Below are 20,158 nucleotides of genomic sequence, written 5' to 3' on the forward strand. Positions count from 1 at the left end.
AAACAGTACATTCCTATTAATAAATAAGCAATGATTAAAGAAGAAATTACAGGGGAAATTAGAAAGTGTTTTTGATTAATATAGCCAAACACAATAACCAATGTAATAGAATTGAGTCTAAAAATAAAACCATATATCTACGCTCAATCTTGCCAACAATGGTGGCAAGATTATAGAATATTATTGTCATGAAAAAAGAGTGATATACTGATTCATACTACATCATGGATGGTCCTTAAAAACTTTAAGTAAAAGAAAAAATCTTTAAGTAAAAGAATATAGGCAAATCACCACATATTGAATAATTCCATTTATATGAAATGTCCACACAGGTAAATCTATAGAGGCAGAAAATAGATTATTGGTTGCCAGGTGATGAGAGTGTGGAGAGTGACAGGTAACACTACAAGGTTTATTTTCAGGGTAATGGAAATATTTTGGAAATAGGTCATGGTGATGGCTGTACAACATTGTGAATATACTAAAATTCTCTGCATTATACAGTTTAAAATGGTGAATTTTGTGTGAGTGACATCTCAATTAAAAATGCAAATATGTGCATATGTATTTATATAGATCTCCAGTGCAAGTCTTTTATATGCATTAACTCTTCTTATCATAATAACAAACCAATAAGATTACTCTATTTTCCCCCCACCCCTATTTTACTTATGGGGAAATTGAAGAAAAAGCACAGAGAAGTGAAGAAACTTGCCAAGGTTACATAATTAAGAGTGGTACATAGATTACACAGTGGTCCAGTTCCATGGTCCATTCTATTGATAGCTGTGGAAGCCCACTCTAGACAGCCACAGTGTTGAGTGCTTTATGGTATCCTGTTCATTCCCAGCAAGAACTCAGGAGATAATTATACTTACTTGCTGCTGCTGCTGCTGCTAAATCACTTCAGTCGTGTCCGACTCTGTGCGACCCTATAGACTGCAGCCCACCAGGCTCCCCCATCCCTGGGATTCTCCAGGCAAGAACACTGGAGTGGGTTGCCATTTCCTTCTCCAATGCATGAAAGTGAAAAGTGAAAGTGAAGTCGTTCAGTCGTGTCCAACTCTTCGAGACCCCATGGACTGCAGCCTACCAGGCTCCTCCGTCCATGGGATTTTCCAGGCAAGAGTACTGGAGTGGGGTGCCATTGCCTTCTCCGATTATACTTATTTAGGAGACGAGAAAAGAAAGGCTAAATGGTGGTAATATTATCTATGGTCATACTGTAATTGAAATGTAGCAATACCAATGTAATAAAGCCAAATGCATCAAATGACTAACATATGGGGATAATTAGATAGTCTGGGGATTATCTGAAAGTCCAAATTCTTTCTGTTTTCTTGTACTGCAAGCTTTGTTGTATTTATGTCCCAATGAATTTGCCTGACTCTGGAAGGTCCATTTGCCTGCTAAATAAATTTACATTTTCAAATAGGGCAGGGCAATACTTACAAATGAAAGTAGTTTTGCAGCCTGCTGATAAGGAGGCTGACCACAAGAAGTGGTTTAATTTGTATTAAACCACTTAGTTTTATCTAAGTCAGGAAGGAGGGTGGTAGCAGCATCTCTAGGTGAGGAACCAATCAATCACTCAAATGTAATTTGTCAAAAGAAATTTCCTTTTAAGACAGTTCCCAACCTAACTGAGTCTGTCAATTAAACAGTGTGGTATATGAGCTTAGATCTGTTCAAGAAGAGAAAGGCAATGCTGCTGCTACTGCTAAGTTGCTTAAGTCGTGTCCGACTCTGTGAAACCCATAGATGGCAGCCCACCAGGCTCCCTGTCCCTGGGATTCTCCAGGCAAGAACACGGGAGTGGGGTGCCATTTCCTTCTCCAATGCGTGAAAGTGAAAAGTGAAAGGGAAGTCGCTCAGTTGTGTCCGACTCTTAGGGACCCCATGGACTGCAGCCCACCAGGCTCCTCCGTCCATGGGATTTTCCAGGCAAGAGTACTGGAGTGGGGTGCCACTGCCTTCTCTGAGAAAGGCAATGACAAGGTGTTTAATCAGAAATAACTGAGAGGCAAAGATAAGTTTTTGATTTTTTTAAGATTCTAAGAATCTAAGTAAACACAGAGGGAAAGAATGGATAAGAAGTCGTTTTAAGAAACAAAGAAAATCAGAAGAGAGCAAAACTTAGATGGGCCCAGTCAGCTTCTTGCTAGGAAAGACTGAAGGCAAAAAGAGAAGGTGGCTGCAGAGGATGAGATGGTGAGATAGCATCACCAACTCAGTGGACATGAATCTGAGCAAATTTTGGGAGATAGTGAAGGACAGGGGTGCCTGGTATGCTACAGTCCACAGGGTTGCAAAGGGTTGGACACAACTTAGTGACTGAACAACAACAAGTCAGCCTCTTGTTCAGTCATATCTCTAGACTTCAGTGAAGTGAAAGACGAAACACAGATGTCAAAAACAGATAGACCTCTCCCTATCTCTAAGAACTTGAGCAAGTTACCTAAAATCTTTGATTCTTGGTTTCAGTTTCTGTAATATGGCAATAATAACGCTTGCTTCTCAGGGTTTTTTATGGGGATTAATTGACATAATGGAAAACTTCTAGTGCAGTATATGGCCATTGCCCCAGGTGCTTGCTAAGTGCAATTTTTTCTTCTTCTCACATATGTTCATGATATTCTAAAGTATGCACTCGCTATTTTGCATATGTCAAAACTTTCCCAATGATGAGCCACCTAAGTCTCCCCATATTCAGAATAGTACTGTTGTTGTTCAGTTGCTAAGTAGTGTCCGACTCTTTACTACCCCATGGACTACAGCACCCTAGGCTCCCCTGTCCTTCACCATCTGGAATTTTTACAAATTTATGTCCATTGAGACAGTGATACTTTTCAACCATCTCATCCTCTGTTGTCCCCTTCTCCTCCTGCCCTCAATCTTTCCTAGCATCAGGGTCTTTTCCAATGAATGGGTTTTTTGCATCAGGTGGCCAAAGTATTGGAACTTCAGATTCAGCATCAATCCTTCCAATGAATATTCAGGGTTGATATCCTTTGGGGTTGACTGGTTTGATCACCTTGCTGTCCAAGGGACTCTCAATCATCATCTCCAGGTGAATACTTGAGATATACTTTCTTTTATTTTGACCTTCCTGCTAAGACAGAATGTGTTAGTGATCATTTTATTACTATTCAGCTGTGGATAGGCCAACTATCTTTACCCTTGAAAAGAGGAGGGGTACATCAGAAGGAGAGGTACACCATATTACTCCATGCAGGGAAAAACAGGGTGGGTCAGGGGGCAGAAGGAGTGAGAAAAAAACGTGGGCAAGAGCCTTTGTTATGGTTTCCAAATGAAGGACCTGACAAGGCAGGATAAGCAGGCTTAGACTGGCTAGTTCGGGTAATTTCAGTGGGCTGGGGGCTGGAAGCTACCCCTAGTTGGCTGGTACCTGGTCCTGAGGTGATAAAGAGTAGGTGGACAGTTGTTTGAAGTGTGAGAAGTCAATAAAGTGGGGTGAAGGCTCTGAAAGCAGTGGAGGGATTTGATCAGAGGAGGGGTGTGGCCTGAGTTACCAGTAACTACATCACTTTTGTTGCTATGTCATTAGCAGATATGTTAAGAATAACAAATTTAAAGTGAAATCGCTCAGCCTTATCTGACTCTTTGCAACCCCATGGACTGTAGTCTGCCAGGTTCCTCTGTCTGTGGGATTTCCCAGAAAAGAATACTGGAGTGGGTTGCCATTTCCTTCTCCAGGGGATCTTCCAGATCCAGGGATTGAACCCTGGTATCCCTCTAGAGTGCCTGATGAACTATGGAATGAGGTTCGTGACATTGGACAAGAGACAGGGATCAAGACCATTCCCATAGAAAAGAAATGCAAAAAAGCAGAATGGCTGTCTGGGGAGGCCTTACAAATAGCTGTGAAAAGAGAAGAGAAAAGCAAAGGAGAAAAGGAAAGATATAAACATCTGAATGCAGAGTTCCAAAGAATAGCAAGAAGAGATAAGAAAGCCTTCTTCAGCGATCAATGCAAAGAAATAGAGGAAAACAACAGAATGGGAAAGACTAGGGATCTCTTCAAGAAAATCAGAGTTACCAAAGGAACATTTCATACAAAGATGAGCTCGATAAAGGACAGAAATGGTATGGACCTAACAGAAGCAGAAGATATTAAAAAGAGATGGCAAGAATACACAGAAGAACTGTACAAAAAAGATCTTCATGACCCAGATAATCACGATGGTGTCATCACTGACCTAGAGCCAGACATCCTGGAATGTGAAGTCAAGTGGGCCTTAGAAAGCATCACTATGAACAAAGCTAGTGGAGGTGATGGAATTCCAGTTGAACTATTCCAAATCCTGAAAGATGATGCTGTGAAAGTGCTGCACTCAATATGCCAGCAAAGTTGGAAAACTCAGCAGTGGCCACAGGACTGGAAAAGGTCAGTTTTCATTCCAATCCCAAAGAAAGGTAATGCCAAAGAATGCTCAAACTACCGCACAATTGCACTCCTCTTTGCACTCATCTCACACGCTAGTAAAGTAATGCTCAAAATTCTCCAAGCCAGGCTTCAGCAATATGTGAACCGTGAATTTCCTGATGTTCAAGCTGGTTTTAGAAAAGGCAGAGGAACCAGAGATCAAATTGCCAACATCTGCTGGATCATCGAAAAAGCAAGAGAGTTCCAGAAAAACATCTATTTCTGCTTTATTGACTATGTCAAAGCCTTTGACTGTGTGGATCACAATCAACTGTGGAAAACTGAAAGAGATGGGAATACCAGACCACCTGATCTGCCTTTGAGAAATTTGTATGCAGGTCAGGAAGCAACAGTTAGAACTGGACATGGAACAACAGACTGGTTCCAAATAGGAAAAGGAGTTCGTCAAGGCTGTATATTGTCACTCTGTTTATTTAACTTATATGCAGAGTACATCATGAGAAACGCTGTGCTGGAAGAAGCACAAGCTGGAATCAAGATTGCCGTGAGAAATATCAATAACCTCAGGTATGCAGATGACACCACCTTTATGGCAGAAAGTGAAGAGGAACTAAAAAGCCTCTTGATGAAAGTGAAAGTGGAGAGTGAAAAAGTTGGCTTAAAGCTCAACATTCAGAAAACGAAGATCATGGCATCTGGTCCCACCACTTTATGGGAAATAGATGGGGAAACAGTGGAAACAGTGTCAGACTTTATTTTTCTGGGCTCCCAAATCACTGCAGATGGTGACTGCAGCCATGAAATTAAAAGACACTTACTCCTTGGAAGGAAAGTTATGACCAACCTAGATAGCATATTGAAAAGCAGAGACATTACTTTGTCAACAAAGGTTCATCTAGTCAAGGCTATGGTTTTTCCAGTGGTCATGTATGGATGTGAGAGTTGGACTGTGAAGAAGGCTGAGTGCCGAAAAATTGATGCTTTTGAACTGTGGTATTGGAGAAGACTCTTGAGAGTCCCTTGGACTGCAAGGAGATCCAACCAGTCCATTCTGAAGGAGATCAGCCTTGGGATTTCTTTGGAAGGAATGATGCTAAAGCTGAAACTCCAGTACTTTGGCCACCTCATGTGAAGAGTTGACTCACTGGAAAGGACTCTGATGCTGGGAGGGATTGGGGGCAGGAGGAGAAGGGGATGACAGAGGATGAAATAGCTGGATGGCATCACTGACTCAATGGACGTGAGTCTAGGCGAACTCTGGGAGTTGATGATGGACAGGGAGGCCTGGCATGCTGCAATTTATGGGGTCGCAAAGAGTTGGACACGACTGAGTGACTGATCTGATCTGATCTGATCCCTCATTGCAGGCAGACTGTTTAACATTTGAGCCACCAGGGAAGCCCGATGTTAAGAACAAAAGTAAACTCTTCTCAGGAGAAGTGGTGATAATCCAAGCAAGAATTATTAGTGACTTGAATCACAGGATAGTGATGAGCTGGATTCTGGATGAACTTTTCAAGGTACAGATGATAGGATTTGTCAGAACAGATGAGGGGGTATTAGAGCCAGGAAGGGGAGCTTCCCAGGTGGGGCTAGTAGTAAAAAACCCACCTGCCAATGCAGGAGACATCAGAGATGTGGGTTGATCCCTGTGCCATCCCCTGGAGGAGGGCATGGCAACCCACTCCAGTGTTCTTTCCTGGTGAATCCCATGGACAGAGAAGCTTGGTGGGCTACAGTGCATAGGGTTGCAAAGAGTCAGACACGACTGAAGTGACTTAGCACATACACATGCAGAGGCAGGGAGGAGTTAATGAAGATCCCAATTGTTTTGGCCTGAGCAAGTGGAAGGGGACAGGTGAGATAGCAGCCACTGTATGAGGACAAGCTTGTGTGTGGGAAAAGCATTGGGTCAGGGGAAGAGTAGACAGGCTTTTGGAAAATTGAATTGGAAGTGCCTATTAGGTATCTGAATGGAGATGCCCAGAGGCAGATGGATGTATATTTCAGGAATCCATGAAGGAGCTCTAGACTGGAGTATAAATTTTGGAGTCATTTGCATATAAATTATATTTGAAGCCCTGAGACTTGATGGAATAATATAAGAGGTGAACATAGAAAATATAAAATAATAGGTTGTGAGAACCCTCTGGGCAGAGTCTTCAGTCCTGACCTGTAAATCAACTAACTGGCCATCAGTTCAGCAGAATTATCCCATTCATGCTGCTGCATCTTTTTTCATAGAACCTATCTTCTACTTCATTACATATTGGTCTGTGTATTTGTTGTTTATGATCTCTCCCTTTCTCTTTTCTGCCCTCTCCTCCATTGGACCCAAGCTTCTTAAGGGGAGGGTGTCTTTGTGTGTCTGTTTAATAATCTATTCCAAGCACCTAAAATAACACCTGATACTAGGTACTCAATAAACTTAAACTTTTTCTTAATAAAAGAAATATTTATTAATGAAAGAAGTGGTGATTTTATTAATTTCTTGTTGAAGATCTTTTATTCCTTAAAATTTTAACTTTTAAAAGTTATAGTATCAGGAAAAGGTAAAACTTAATCAGATATCATATTGAAAAGAAAGTCACTCAGTCATGTCTGACTCTTTGCGACCCCATGGACTGTAGCCTGCCAGGCTCCTCTGTCCATGGAATTCTCCAGGCAAGAATACTGGAGTGGGTAGTCATTCCTTTCTCCAGGGGATCTTCCCAACCCAGGGATGGAACCCAGGTCTCCTGCATTGCAGGTGGACTCTTTACCATCTGAGTCAGCATCTTTGATAACAGGTTTGAGCAAGATCTTGAAAGAAATGGAACTAGAGACATGCCCTGGTCAAGACTGAGTAGAGAGAGGGGGAAAAAAAATATTAAGGGAGGAATGAAGATAGTAGAGAAAACCTGGCTCTAGGACTCTGCTCTGATCCGTTAGGGAATAATGTGCATGCTAGGCAGCCTCAGTCCTGTCTGACTCTTTGCGAACGTATGAACCATAGTCTGCCAGGCTCCACTGTCCTTGGGATTTCCCAGGTAAGAATACTGAAGTGGGTTACCCTGCCCTTCTATGGAATCAGTTCAGTTCAGTTCAACTACTCAGTCATGTCCAACTCTTTGCAATCCCATGGACTGCAGCATGCCAGGCTTCCCTGTCCATCACCAACTTCCAGAACTTGCTCAAACTCATGTCCATTGAGTTGGTGATTCTATCCAACCATCTCATCCTCTGTCATCCCCTTCTTCTCCCGCCTTCAATCTTCCCAGCATCAGGGTCTTTACCAATGAGTCAGTTCTTTGAATCAGGTGGCCAAAGTATTGGAGTTTCAGCTTTAGCATCAGTCCTTCCAATGAATATTCAGAACTGATGTCCTTTAGGATGGACTGGTTGAATCTCCTTGCAGACCAAGGGACTCTCAAGAGTCTTCTCCAACACCACAGTTCAAAAGCATCAACTCTTCAGTGCTCAGCTTTCTTCACAGTCCAACTCTCACATCGATACGTCACTACTGGAAAAACCACAGCTGACTAGATGGACCTTTGTTGGCAAAGTAATGTCTCTTTTAATATGCTGTCTAGGTTAGTCATAGCTTTTCTTGCAAGGAACAAGCATCTTTTAATTTCATGGCTGCAGTCACCATCTGCAGTGATTTGGGAGCCCCCCAAAATAATCTGTCACTGTTTTCATTGCTTCCCCATCTATTTGCCATGAAGCAACGGGACCAGTTGCCATGATATTAGTTTTCTGAATGTTGAGTTTTAAGCCAACATTTTGACTCTCCTCTTTCAATTTCATCAAGAGGCTCTTTAGTTCTTCTTCACTTTCTGCCATAAGGGTGGTGTCATCTGCATATCTGAGGTTATTGATATTTCTCCCAGCAATCTTGATTGCAGCTTGTGCTTCATCCAGTCCAACATTTTGTCATGATGTACTCCTTATATAAGTTAAATAAGCAGGGTGACAATATACCACCTTGACATACTCCTTTCCCAATTTGGAACCAGTCTGTTATTCTATGTCCAGTTCTAACTGTTGCTTCCTGACCTGCATACAGATTACTCAGGAGGCAGGCAGGTGGTCGTGTATTCCTATCTCTTTAAGAATTTTCCACAGTTTGTTGTGATCCACACAGTCAAAGGCTTTGGCATATGGAATAATATAACATATTATTTCTAAGACGTGGCTCATCCTAGGCCTCAACTTTGACAGGAATAGTTTTGCTAACATTTTCAACATGATTTAATTCAAAGAAAACGTGGATATGTCATAAGTGCTTGTTGATGAAAAAATATTTGTTTTGCCTTAGCTGTGTTCTAAGCAATGGGCTAGCTGTTGAGGGTAAAATATGAATAATGATAGTCAGTATTTAGTTGGGGTATGATCTGTTAAACAATAAGAAACAGACACATACAGGGAGACCATAGGATAAGAATTATAAGCTTGCTTGGTAGTGTTAGAAAGATTTGTAAAGCAGGTATGGCTTGAAGTAAGGCTTGAAAGGTGAGTAACATGAGTTTGTCAATCGTCACCCCTTTCTGGACATCTTTTTTTTGTTGTTATGTGGATTCTGACAGTTCATAATCCCATCTTTCCATAATGACCCAGAAAAGCTCCATAGAACAATTCAGAAGATTCAAAAGTAACTCATATTTCCAGTCATTCTTTCACAAACATTTACAGAGTGCTTCAGTTCAGTTCAGTCGCTCAGTCCTGTCCGACACTTTGCGACCCCATGAATCGTAGCACACCAGGCTTCCCTGTCCATCGCCAGCTCCCAGAGTTTACTCAAACTCATGTCCATTGAGTTGGTGATGCCATCCAACCATCTCATCCTCCATCGTCCCCATCTCCTTCCACCTTTAATCTCTCCCAGCATCAGGGTCTTTTCCAATTAGTAAGTTCCTCGCATGAGGTGGCCAAAGTATTGGAGTTTCAGCTTCAGCATCAGTCCTTCCAATAAACACCCAGGACTGATTTCTTTAAAAGGGACTGGTTAGATCTCCTTGCAGTTGGAGTGCTTACTTTAGGTCAAACACTGGACACTAGAAATATCAACTTAAATAATTCATGAACACTGCCCTCAGAAGACTTATGCTCTATAGCTATAATTTTCAAACGTTGGGGCACCTCAGAATCACCTGGAGTGCTTGGTAAAACACAAGTTCACTGGCCCCAGTCCAAGAGTTGTTGATTCACTAGGTCCGGGGTAGGGCTCAATAAGTTGCATTTAAAGCAAATTCCTTGGTAATGAGGTATTACTAGACTGAAGACCACTTTGAAAACCATAGATTCTTGGAGAATGGGTCAGTTAAACAGATCAATGTGATGGGTACACGAAGGAGCAGGTAAGATTTGGGACAGCCCCATCTGGGATGTGGAACTAAAAGTCACACTGCAGCAAACCATCTTTGTTCTACTTCCTTTGGAATTGATTCTCTGCTGATGAACTACAGGCTTCTTAGTGATATATCTTACATAGCAGTATCAAAACCACAACCCCACAAATTCCCTTATCCAAGGAACATTTACGTTTGCTGACAATACTCAGAGTCATTACTATAAACTAAGTACATCTGGATTTTGAATTATTTTATTGAAAGAAAAAAAAAAGAAACATTTAATTCACAATGATTGAAGACAATTAAAATACAGCATAAAACACTTTGTAAAATCTACAGATTACCAAGAATTTAAGTGGATAGTAGAGTTGGGAAGAACAATTCATTTATACCCCTACAGTGAATGAAAAGAATTCAAATAAGATCTTGCAAACAGTTAACCTTTAATGAATCAATATTGTTCAGTGAGTTTCAAAACAGTCAAAAATGTTTCTTCAGCTACCTCTCTGTGTGTAGTGTGGTATGATACAATGAAAAGAAAAACAGTTTGAGAGGTAGCCGATAGCCTCAAATAGATTGCAATATATAGTTAGACAAAAGGGTCAGGTTGTATCCATTCATGTATTTATTTTGCCTCTATTGTATACTTGAAGCTGTGTTATATTCTGGGAAAATGAAATTAAACTGTAGAATTTAAAAGGTTTTATATTTCATATTTTAGTGAAGGAGACAGTAATTTGTGAAAAAATAAAGATATGTTGAGTGAGGTGTAGTGATTGCTCAAGGATGAAATGGTAACAGTGACATAGATCAGCAAACATCTGAGGATTGAATAAGGCATTCATTGGATCCTAATGGAAGCTGGACAGGTGGATGAGTTTGTTGGACAAGGAGACACTCAGGGGCAAGGGACCTGTTTGCTCCTATAGAGAGGTATGACATGGCATGTGATGGTCAGGAGATATGAGTAGTTCAGTATAGAGAAGCAGACAAGGGGCAGATGATCAAGGAGTCTGAATGCTGTTTTTAATACTTTAATTTTTGAAAATTGAGTTATGTTTGCCATACAACACTGTGCAAGTTCAAGTTTTTCATAATAAATGACAAATATTTATATCTCACAGTTTCTGTGGGTTGAGAATCTGGGCATGGACTATCTCTTTGCTCCTGAACCTAAATCCTTCACAAGGTTGCATGCATCAAGGTGCCAGCAGGCACTGTGGTCTCTTTGGAGGTTGGACCTGTGAAGGATCTACTTCCAAGCTTACTCACATAGTGTTGGAAGGATTCAGTTCCTCCTGTGCTTCTGGACTGAGGGCCTCATTTCTCGGATGACCGTTGGCCAGAGACCCCTGTCCATTCCTTGCCATGTGAGCCTCTCCAAGGGCAGCTCACACATGGCAGCTGGCTTCTATCAGAGCCAGAAAGAGAAACAGAGGGTGTCCCTAGCCTAAGTCATAGTGTTTTTGTAACCTGGACCTAGATTGACATCCTATAACTTATGCTGTATTTTATTAATTAACAGCAAGTAAGCAAGCTTAGTGCACAATCAAAGGAAGGGGAGAAGATTAGGATGTAAATTCCGGGATGTGAGGACCACTGGGGCCACCTGAAGGTTACTCACAACAATACGGATTCTTACCTTATTCACAAGATTTGCTACAATCTACTAGCCAAAAACTAAGGACCTGTTTTGACAAATGTTCTGGATCTCTGTGAAAGCTCATGGGAAGAGAGTTGAGGAGATGGGGTCCCAGATACTCTTAGCCAGGCCCTCCACCCACTTGGCTGTCTACTGAAATAAACATGTCAGCAGGGAAGGAAATGAGCATCGTGTATCTGAAGCACAGTGCCTGCTGAAGGATTCTAAAAGTCAGCTCCATCAGAGAGTCACTGAGGTTCTATTAATCTTGCAGGAAAGCCACAGGGTCTGGCTTTTAATAGAGGAAAAGGTGAGCCACAGCTGTCTTGCAAAGCAGAAGGATGTCTCCTCCCACTCTGGCTCCCTCTTTGACATTCTACATAAACTTGAGTCACAGTGCATTAGTTTGTCTTAATTTTGCATTTATGATTTTCAGCTCCTACTAATTCCTGAAAGGATAAAGGAGACACAGAGTTAATATGAGATCCTCTATTGAGAATTAAGTGGGTTTGCTGGGGCTTCTTAAGAAGACTTTGTCAGCCATAGTAACTGATTCTTTGGGGTTTCTGGACTCTAAGAGTCTGTCTAAGCTTTCAGTCTTAACCTATTATATAGGTAGAAGGAACATAGTTCAACATGCAAAATTGAGGTGACATTCAAGAGCACCTCCTAAACTCTTGGCAATCAGTATTCAAAGAACACTTGGGGCATTATTTCAGTTAACTCCTGCAAACACTATGCGTGTGTGTGTGCATGCTCAGTTGCTTCACTCGTGTCCAATTCTTTGCACCCCTAGGACTGTAGCCCACCAGGCTTCTCTATCCATAGGATTCTCCAGGCAAGAATACTGGAAAGGGTTGCCTTACCATCCTCCAGGGGTTCTTCCCAACCCAAAGATCGAACCCTTGTCTCTTATGTCTCCTGCCTTGGCAAGTGGGTTCTTTACCACTAGTGCCACTGAGAAGCCCCAAACACTAGGCATAGCCAGAGTTATTATCATCAGTTGGCAAATGACAAAAGTGAAATTTGGGGAGGTTAGGTCACTGGCTCAAGGCTATTCTGGCCACAGGCATGAGCCAAGGTCTGGTGAAGGCTTGCCTGACTGCAGAGTCCCCACTCCATGGCACATCTATGTTCTTCCTAGAGGAACATAATCACAAAAGCAACAAGGAAGCAACAAAAACAAAACCCTTCATACCCTCAGATGGCTTGTACTTGGAAATCAGGCTCACACTTCTTCACTTTTCTTTATATTGGTATAAGTGCTGTCGCTGGTATAAATATTGGGACTGACAGTTAGCGATGTCCATTCAGTATGTCCAGGGAATTAAACCCAGGGCCTTAGAATATGGCATGTGTGTGTGCATTAGTGTATGCTAGTAACTCAGTTGTGTCTGACTCTGCGACCCCATGGACAGTAGCCTGTCAGGCTCCTCTGTCCATGGAATTCTCCAGGCAAGAACACTGGAGTGGGTAGTCATTCCCTTCTTCAAGGGGATCTTCCCAACCCAGGGACAGAATCTGGGTCTCCTACATTGCGGGTGAATTCTTTACTAGTTGAGCCACAGGGAAGCCTGGAGCATGGCATCAGTTCAGTTCAGTCGCTCAGTCGTGTCTGACACTTAGCGACCCCATGGCATGCAGCACGCCAGGCTTCCCTGTCCATCACCAGCTTCTGGAGTTTACTCAAATTCATGCCCACTAAGTTGGTGATGCCATCCAACCATTTCATCCTCCATCGTCCCCATCTCCTCCCACCTTCAATGCTTCCCAGCATCAGGGTCTTTTCCAATTAGTCAGTTCCTTGCATGAGGTGGCTAAAGTATTGGAGCTTCAGCTTCAGCATCAGTCCTTCCAATGAATATTCAGGACTGATTTCCTTTAGGATTGATTGGTTTGATCTCCTTGAATCCAAGAGATTCTCAAGAGTCATATCCAGCACCACAGTTCAAAAGCATCAATTCTTTGGCACTCAGCTTTCTTTATGGTCCAACTCTCACAACCATCCATCACTACTGGAAAAACCATAGCTTTGACTAGATGGACCTTTGTTGGCAAAATTATGTCTCTGCTTTTAAATATGCTTTCTAGGTTGGTCATAGCTTTTCTTCCAAGGAGCAAGCATCTTTTAATTTCATGGCTTCAGTCACCATCTGCAATGATTTTGCAGCCCAAATAGATCAAGTCTCTCACTGTTTTCATTGTTTCCCCATCTATTTGCCATAAAGTTATGGGACCAGATGCCATCTGTTGACCAGATGACTTGATACTTCTGAATGTCGAGTTTTAAGACAGCTTTTTCACTGTCTTCTTTCATATTCATCAAGATGCTCTAGTTCCACTTTGCTTTCTGCCATAAGAGTGGCGTCATCTGTTTATCTGAGGTTATTGATATTTCTCCTGGCAATCTTGATTCCAGCTTGTGCTTCATCCAGCCCAGTGTTTCTCATGATGTACTCTGCATATAAGTTAAATAAGCAGGGTGACAATATACAGCCTTGACATACTCCTTTCCTAATTTAGAACCAGTCTGTTGTCCCATGTCCAATTCTAACTGTTGCTTCTTGATCTGCATACAAATTTCTCAAGAGGCAGGTAAGGTGGTCTGGTATTCCCATCTCTTGAAGAATTTTTCACAGTTTGTTGTGTCCACACAAAGGCTTTGGCGTAGTCAATAAAGCATATGTAGATGCTTTTCTGGAATTCTCTTGCTTTTTTGATGATCCAGTGGATGTTGACAATTTGATCCCTGGTTCCTCTGACTTTTCTAAATCCAGCTTGAATATCTGAAAGTTCTTGGTTCACATACCATTGAAGCCTGGCTTGGAGAATTTTGAGCATTACTTTGCTAGCATGTGAGATGAGTGCAATTGTGTAGTAGTTCGAACATTCTTTGGCATTGCCTTTCTTTGGTATTGCAATATAAAGTGACCTTTTCCAGTCCTGTGACCACTGCTGAGTTTTCCAAATTTGCTGGCATATTGAGTGCATGGCATGCCTGAATTCAAATCCTGGCTCCTTTTTCTACTGTCTGTGTGACCTTGGTGAAGTTACTAAAACTCTGTGAACCTCAGTTTATTCGTCTGTAAAATGGAGCTAAAAGTGCCATTAATGTGTGGTTCCTAGGAAGAGCTGGTGTTTGCCATGTGGAAGTTGCTTCCTTTCTTTGGAATAAGGAACAGTTAAGCATTTAGTGCTCCTCTGAGGATTTGCCTGGATTCCTTCATCAAATGGAAGTTTCCAAGCTATGTTCGTAAGTAGTCTTATATCTTTAATGGAAATAGTTACATTCAAGTTTAGCTGTTAAGGTTGGTCTTTTGTGAAGCATCACTAAAATTAGTTTTCACTGAAATGTGTTCCCTAGACTATTTTCCCCAAAGATGGCTGGGCATTGATGAGGGATGCCCTCGTGGCCAAGGTGCCAGTGGCCCATAGTGAAAGGGAAGGGCCACTGAATCAGAAGCAGGTAATCTTGTTAGAGCCCACTTGAGATGGTCTGATTCCCCATTGTTACTAAATGCTACTGAATTAAACAAGCAATCACTGTCCCATTTTAAATACATGTTTCCTGCAGTTCAAAATCTAAGGAGCATTTGAAAAAAAAAAAAAAAGTAGACATATGCAGATTAAAAAAAAGAACACAAAATCCAGCTACATGGTACATCTTAAAGTAAGTGTTTCAGGGACAGAAAAACTCAAATAACATCTAAGACACAGATCCAACTAGGAGGAAACAGAGTGTCCCTTAGGTCTGGGAGCTCGTTGAATGGACATTGATGGATTTGTTTTCCTTTCAGATTAAACTGAACTTCTGACGTGAAAGTAGTTTACTGGCTTCTGATCTTGAAAGCAACAATCTTTTTTTTCTCCCTCTAACTAAATTTCTCTTGTTTAGGTGTTTTAGCTTTTTAACAGCTTGAAAAGTGGCACATCGGAGTGCCACATTGGAAGATTCAGAAGAAATTATTTGCTTAAAAAATGTTGAGAGAAACAGAGAATTTGGCTAACTTTACTTTCCCTCTGGTAAAGTGGTGTCTGGCAAATGGACCATTCTAGGGGCTTGAATATTTTCTCTTAGGCTCAAATGCCCAAAGATATGCAAAATAACATTTCAGCAATTTTTCATAGCTTGACAAGATAAATATTATCGGAACTGAATATGAACATTTGTGTAAATGAGGGCTGGCCTTTAATGATGGAGATAACGCATAGGAGTGTTAAGTAGATGTCAGTGTTGGCTGTTGATTAAATAATGTCTGTGCTGAGAACTCATTTTACCTTAGCATCTGTGGATGTAATCTCATCTTCAGGGTTAGCTGGTTTAGGAAAAGATATCTTATGCTAATTTATAGCTCAATAAATTTTAATTTCAGACATTGGCAGATAAAACATCTAGATATGGCAGAGACACCCACATGAATGTAGAATAAATGTTATTGTTTATGTGTGACGGCTAGCTTTCCCTGTCATCTTTGATTACATGTTACACTTGTCAAAAACTAAGTAACCAACATTGGTTCCTCACTGCTCACTAAATTCTAGACTTTATTTGGATTTCATCAGTTTTTCCATCAATGTCCTCTTGCTATTCCAGGATGAAGATCAGGTACCGTGATGTGTTTAAGTGTGTATCTCCTGAGTTTCTTCTGTTTGTGTCAGTTTCTGAGTTTTTACTTGCTTTTCGTGACCTTGGCAATATTACTGTGTGCTAGCCAAGTATCCTGTGGAATTTCTCCCAGCTTGGGTATGGCTGATGTTTTTTCTCATGAATCGACTGAGGTGAAGGTCTTTCTGATCACAGTATATGATGGGGTCACAACAGCCACATGATATATCTGATGATGCTACTATTCCCCCCCCCCCTTTTTTTTTTACAAAAAGATACACTAAAACATGAAATACTAAAGAGTATATCAAATGACTTATTTTTTGCATTCTAGGTAGGAGTGATTTGAAGCGAAAGGAGGGAGTTTCATTAAAAAATACTCTGGATATACCTTAGCCCTTCTGCATATTTGAACTTAGATGGAGTAAGTCAATTGAGGGAACATCTGGGTTATGCCTTTTTTTTTAAAGTAGTTTTCTTTTTTGTTGTTACTGTTGTTTTGTTTTTATTTCATAATCATAAATTTAACTTTGCAATTCAGCTAAACTTGGAGGGAGATAGGAAAATATGGAACCCAAAGAACTGTAGCAAGAGCACAAAGATTATAGGATATTTCAAGTAGATAGATGTAAGGGGTTCTCTCCTGGGCTACAGAAGGAATGGTCTGGTGGTTAAGTAAAACACAAGTCAAATTTATTAGATTTTTCCACAGTCAGAAATGGTGATCCTCTTGCTGGTCTTGCCATTCCTGGATCCAAAGCACTCCATGGCTTCTACAATATCCATGCCCTCTTTCACCTTGCCAAAGACCACATACATGCCATCCAGCCACTCAGTCTTGGCAGTGCAGATGAAAAACTGGGAACTGTTTGTGTTGGGGCCAGCATTTACCATGGACAAGGTGCCAGGACCTGTATGCTTCAGGATGAAGTTCTCATCATAAAATTTCTTGCCATAGATGGACTTGCCACCAGTACCATTGTGGCATGTGAAGTCACCACCCTGGCACATAAGTCCCAGAACTATTCTGTGAAAGCAGGAAACTTTATAACCAAATCCTTTCTCCCCAGTGCTCTGAGCATGAAAGTTTTCTTCTGTCTTTGGAACTTCATCTGCAAACAGCTCGAAAGAGACGTGGCCCAAGGGCTTGCTGTCGACAGCGATGTCAAAGAAGAAGATGGGGTTGACTGTGGCTGGACAGCTCAAGAGACTCCAGGGTGGCAGCATCTGCAAGGCCTAAAGTAGTTTTCTTTAGGAACTGTCAACGTATTGTTGAACTGTGGACTTGTAACTCTGCATGGACTATGGCTAGTCAATAATATGTACTTAAAAGCTGCATTATTGCAAAATGAGTGTTTTATCCAGGTACTCATTCTTTTATTGTTATTTGCTTTTTAAACTTTGTTTTAGTCACTTAAAGAAAATCTTCTTAAGACATAATTTTCCTCAAATCCATTCCAAGTTGTTTAGGAATGGATAAAGAAGATGTACTATATGTATATGTATACAATGGACTATTACTTAGTCATTAAAAAGAATGAAATAAGGCAATTTGCAGCAACATGGATGGACCTAGAGAGTGTCATACTGAGTGAAGTAAATCAGACAGAGAAGGAGAAATATTGTATAACATCCCTTATATGTGGAATCTAAAAAGAAACGATACAAATGAATTTACTTACAAAACAGAAAGAGACTCACAGACTTAGAAAATGAACTCCTGGCTGCCAGGGGGAAGGGATAGTTAAGGACTTTGGTAAGGTCATATACACACTGCTATGTTTAAAGTGGATAACCAGCAAAAAACTATTACATAGCACTTGGAACTCTGCTCAATGTCATGCGCCAGCCTGGATGGGAGAGGGGTTTAGGAGAGAATGGATACATGCAACTGTATAGCTGAGTCCCTTCACCGTTCACCTGAAACTGTCACAACATTGTTAATTGGTTATTCCCCAATACAAAATGTTTTTAGTATTAAAAAATAAAAAATAAAGTTAAAAAATTACAATTAAGAAATAACAAAAATTAAAAAATAGTCATAATTTTGGGCATGTACTTATGTGGATATGAACTAGATAGATGATAGTAGTTTTTAAAAAAAGAAAGATGAAATGAGGAAAATTCGTTAGAACCCAGTGATTATCTTGAAGGAGAGGATCAAGAATTATTTTAAAGTATTAAGCATGTACCATGTGAATGACAATACCAATGCTAATTAGGTCTAGATAGGAAGGTAAACTTGGATAATGACTCCATTTTACTTGGATTTCAGTTTCAAAAGATATTATTGTTCTTACTTATGGGGCCATCAAAGAAACAGTTGAAAATGTGGGATTGAATGCCATAAAGAAGGTCAGCGTTGAAGAGAGAGCCTGTTTGAAATGAAGTATCATTAAATGGAAAAGTTATTTTAGAGATCTCCAAACATGATCACTCCTTAATCTCTGCAATTTATTCAGTGGAACCAACTTTCCAAGCCAGACACTTCTTTGGCTGTCCCCATTGCAGCCTCTCATTACGACTCTGGGATAAAAGCAAACCAAGGTCAAATATCAGATCCCTGCAGGGAGATAACCTGAGCCCTTTGTCTGATGAAATCTCTGCACCTGACAGCTCACTGCTCTTCAGGGAAATCCAAAGCAGCTTCTTTCCTTAATGTTCAAAATTCAGCACTCTGAACTGAGTCAGGTGCCTTGCTGCTGCTCGTCTCGCCTCATCTCCAGTGATCCAGTAAACTGAGCATTTGCTGGCAGCCCCGATCGACTCCTGGGATTTTAAGACCCTTGGCAGCTGGAACTGTGTTTGATATTGCTCTTTATTTTTCAAAGTACTTGACATGGAACAGGAAGTGTACCACTCACATCACAGGAGGAAAACATGAGCTAGTCAGGTATCCTGGAGTTCAGAATCTTGCTCTGCCATTTACACTTGAGCACCTAGGGATGTTGCTTAATCCTGTGGAGCAGAAGATTCCCCCTCTGAAGTTTTAGGAGAATAGTGCACACTTCATAGAGAAGTTGTAAGCATTATGTGTGGCAACATATTAAAGCTCTTAGCACAGAGTCTGGACATAATATTCACTTGATAAAAGATAAGAGTAACAGACATCTATGTAGCATTTACCAAGGTTTGGGTATTACACTAAGTAAATCTAACTTAACTCATCTGTTTAATCCCCTATAACAATTTAATGAGCTCAGCAGATATTGTTACCCATTTCACAGGTGAGCAAACTGAAGATTGGTAAGCCATCTTGCCTAAGGTCAAACAGTTAGAGGTAGTAAAAAGTAGACAGCTGGACTCTTAATCTTTGCTCTTAAACAATATGATATATCATTATTATGCATATAGCACACAATGATAATAATGATACCTATTATTACTATTCATAAAGATTCTTTGTGCTACTATTTGGGTAGGGACAAGACAAGAACAGTTGCTATAAACACTCTTACTTAATACTGCTTTAGTTATTCCAGTCACTAGGACAAGAAAAATGAAACATACACACAATAGAAAATTTTTTTTTTCAGTTGTTGGCTCTCTGGCATGAAAACTCCAAATAATACATCTAAATAGAAGAAAAGTGAAAGTGAAGTTGCTCAGTCATGTCCGACTCTTTGCGACCTCATGGACGGTCGCCTACCAGGCTCCCAAGATCCATGGGGTTTTCCAGGCAAGAATACTGGAGTGGGCTGCCATTTCCTTCTCCAGGGGATCTTCCCAACCCAGGGATCGAACCTGGGTCTTCTGCATTGCAGACAGACGCTTTACTGTCTGAGCCACTAGAGTGATCCTATTAATAGAAGAAAAGCTGATTACTAAAAAAGTTCAAAAGCTGTCCTATGTATCAACTACATCAGACAGCATTCATGAGCACTCCACAATGCCCTTCACACGTATTTTAAGAGTTGATGCTGGCTGCTGGGAGCTCAGCAGATACTGTCAACCAGAATCCAGGAGCCTCTTCAACTTTGTTCAGTTCAGTTCAGTCGCTCAGTCATGTCCGACTTTTTGCAACCCCATGGACTGCAGCATGCCAGGCTTCCTTGTCCATCACCAACTCCCTAAGCTTGCTCAAACTCATGTCCATAAGTCGGTGATGCCATCCAGCAATCTCATCCTCTGTCCTCCCCTTCTCCTCCTGCCTTCAATCTTTTCCAGCA

The 20,158-nt window shown here is 41.0% G+C and overlaps 1 protein-coding gene across 1 annotated transcript; it reads right to left on the reverse strand.

Annotated features, from left to right (window-relative positions):
• Positions 1–16,640: 16,640 nt before the first annotated feature.
• Positions 16,641–17,216, reverse strand: LOC784679 (peptidyl-prolyl cis-trans isomerase A). Its single transcript, XM_002685454.4, has one exon. The coding sequence runs from the start codon at positions 17,214–17,216 to the stop codon at positions 16,686–16,688; it is 531 nt and encodes a 176-aa protein (XP_002685500.1). The 3' UTR covers positions 16,641–16,685.
• Between the last annotated feature and the right edge of the window lie 2,942 nt (positions 17,217–20,158).

Source organism: Bos taurus, chromosome 2 (genome assembly GCF_002263795.3).
Source record: "Bos taurus isolate L1 Dominette 01449 registration number 42190680 breed Hereford chromosome 2, ARS-UCD2.0, whole genome shotgun sequence".
Taxonomy (NCBI): domain Eukaryota; kingdom Metazoa; phylum Chordata; class Mammalia; order Artiodactyla; family Bovidae; genus Bos; species Bos taurus.

Excerpts from the sequence above, each read along its gene's own strand:
- LOC784679 (XM_002685454.4), bottom strand. The coding sequence starts at position 17,216 with ATGCTGCCACCCTGGAGTCTCTTGAGCTGTCCAGCCACAGTCAACCCC.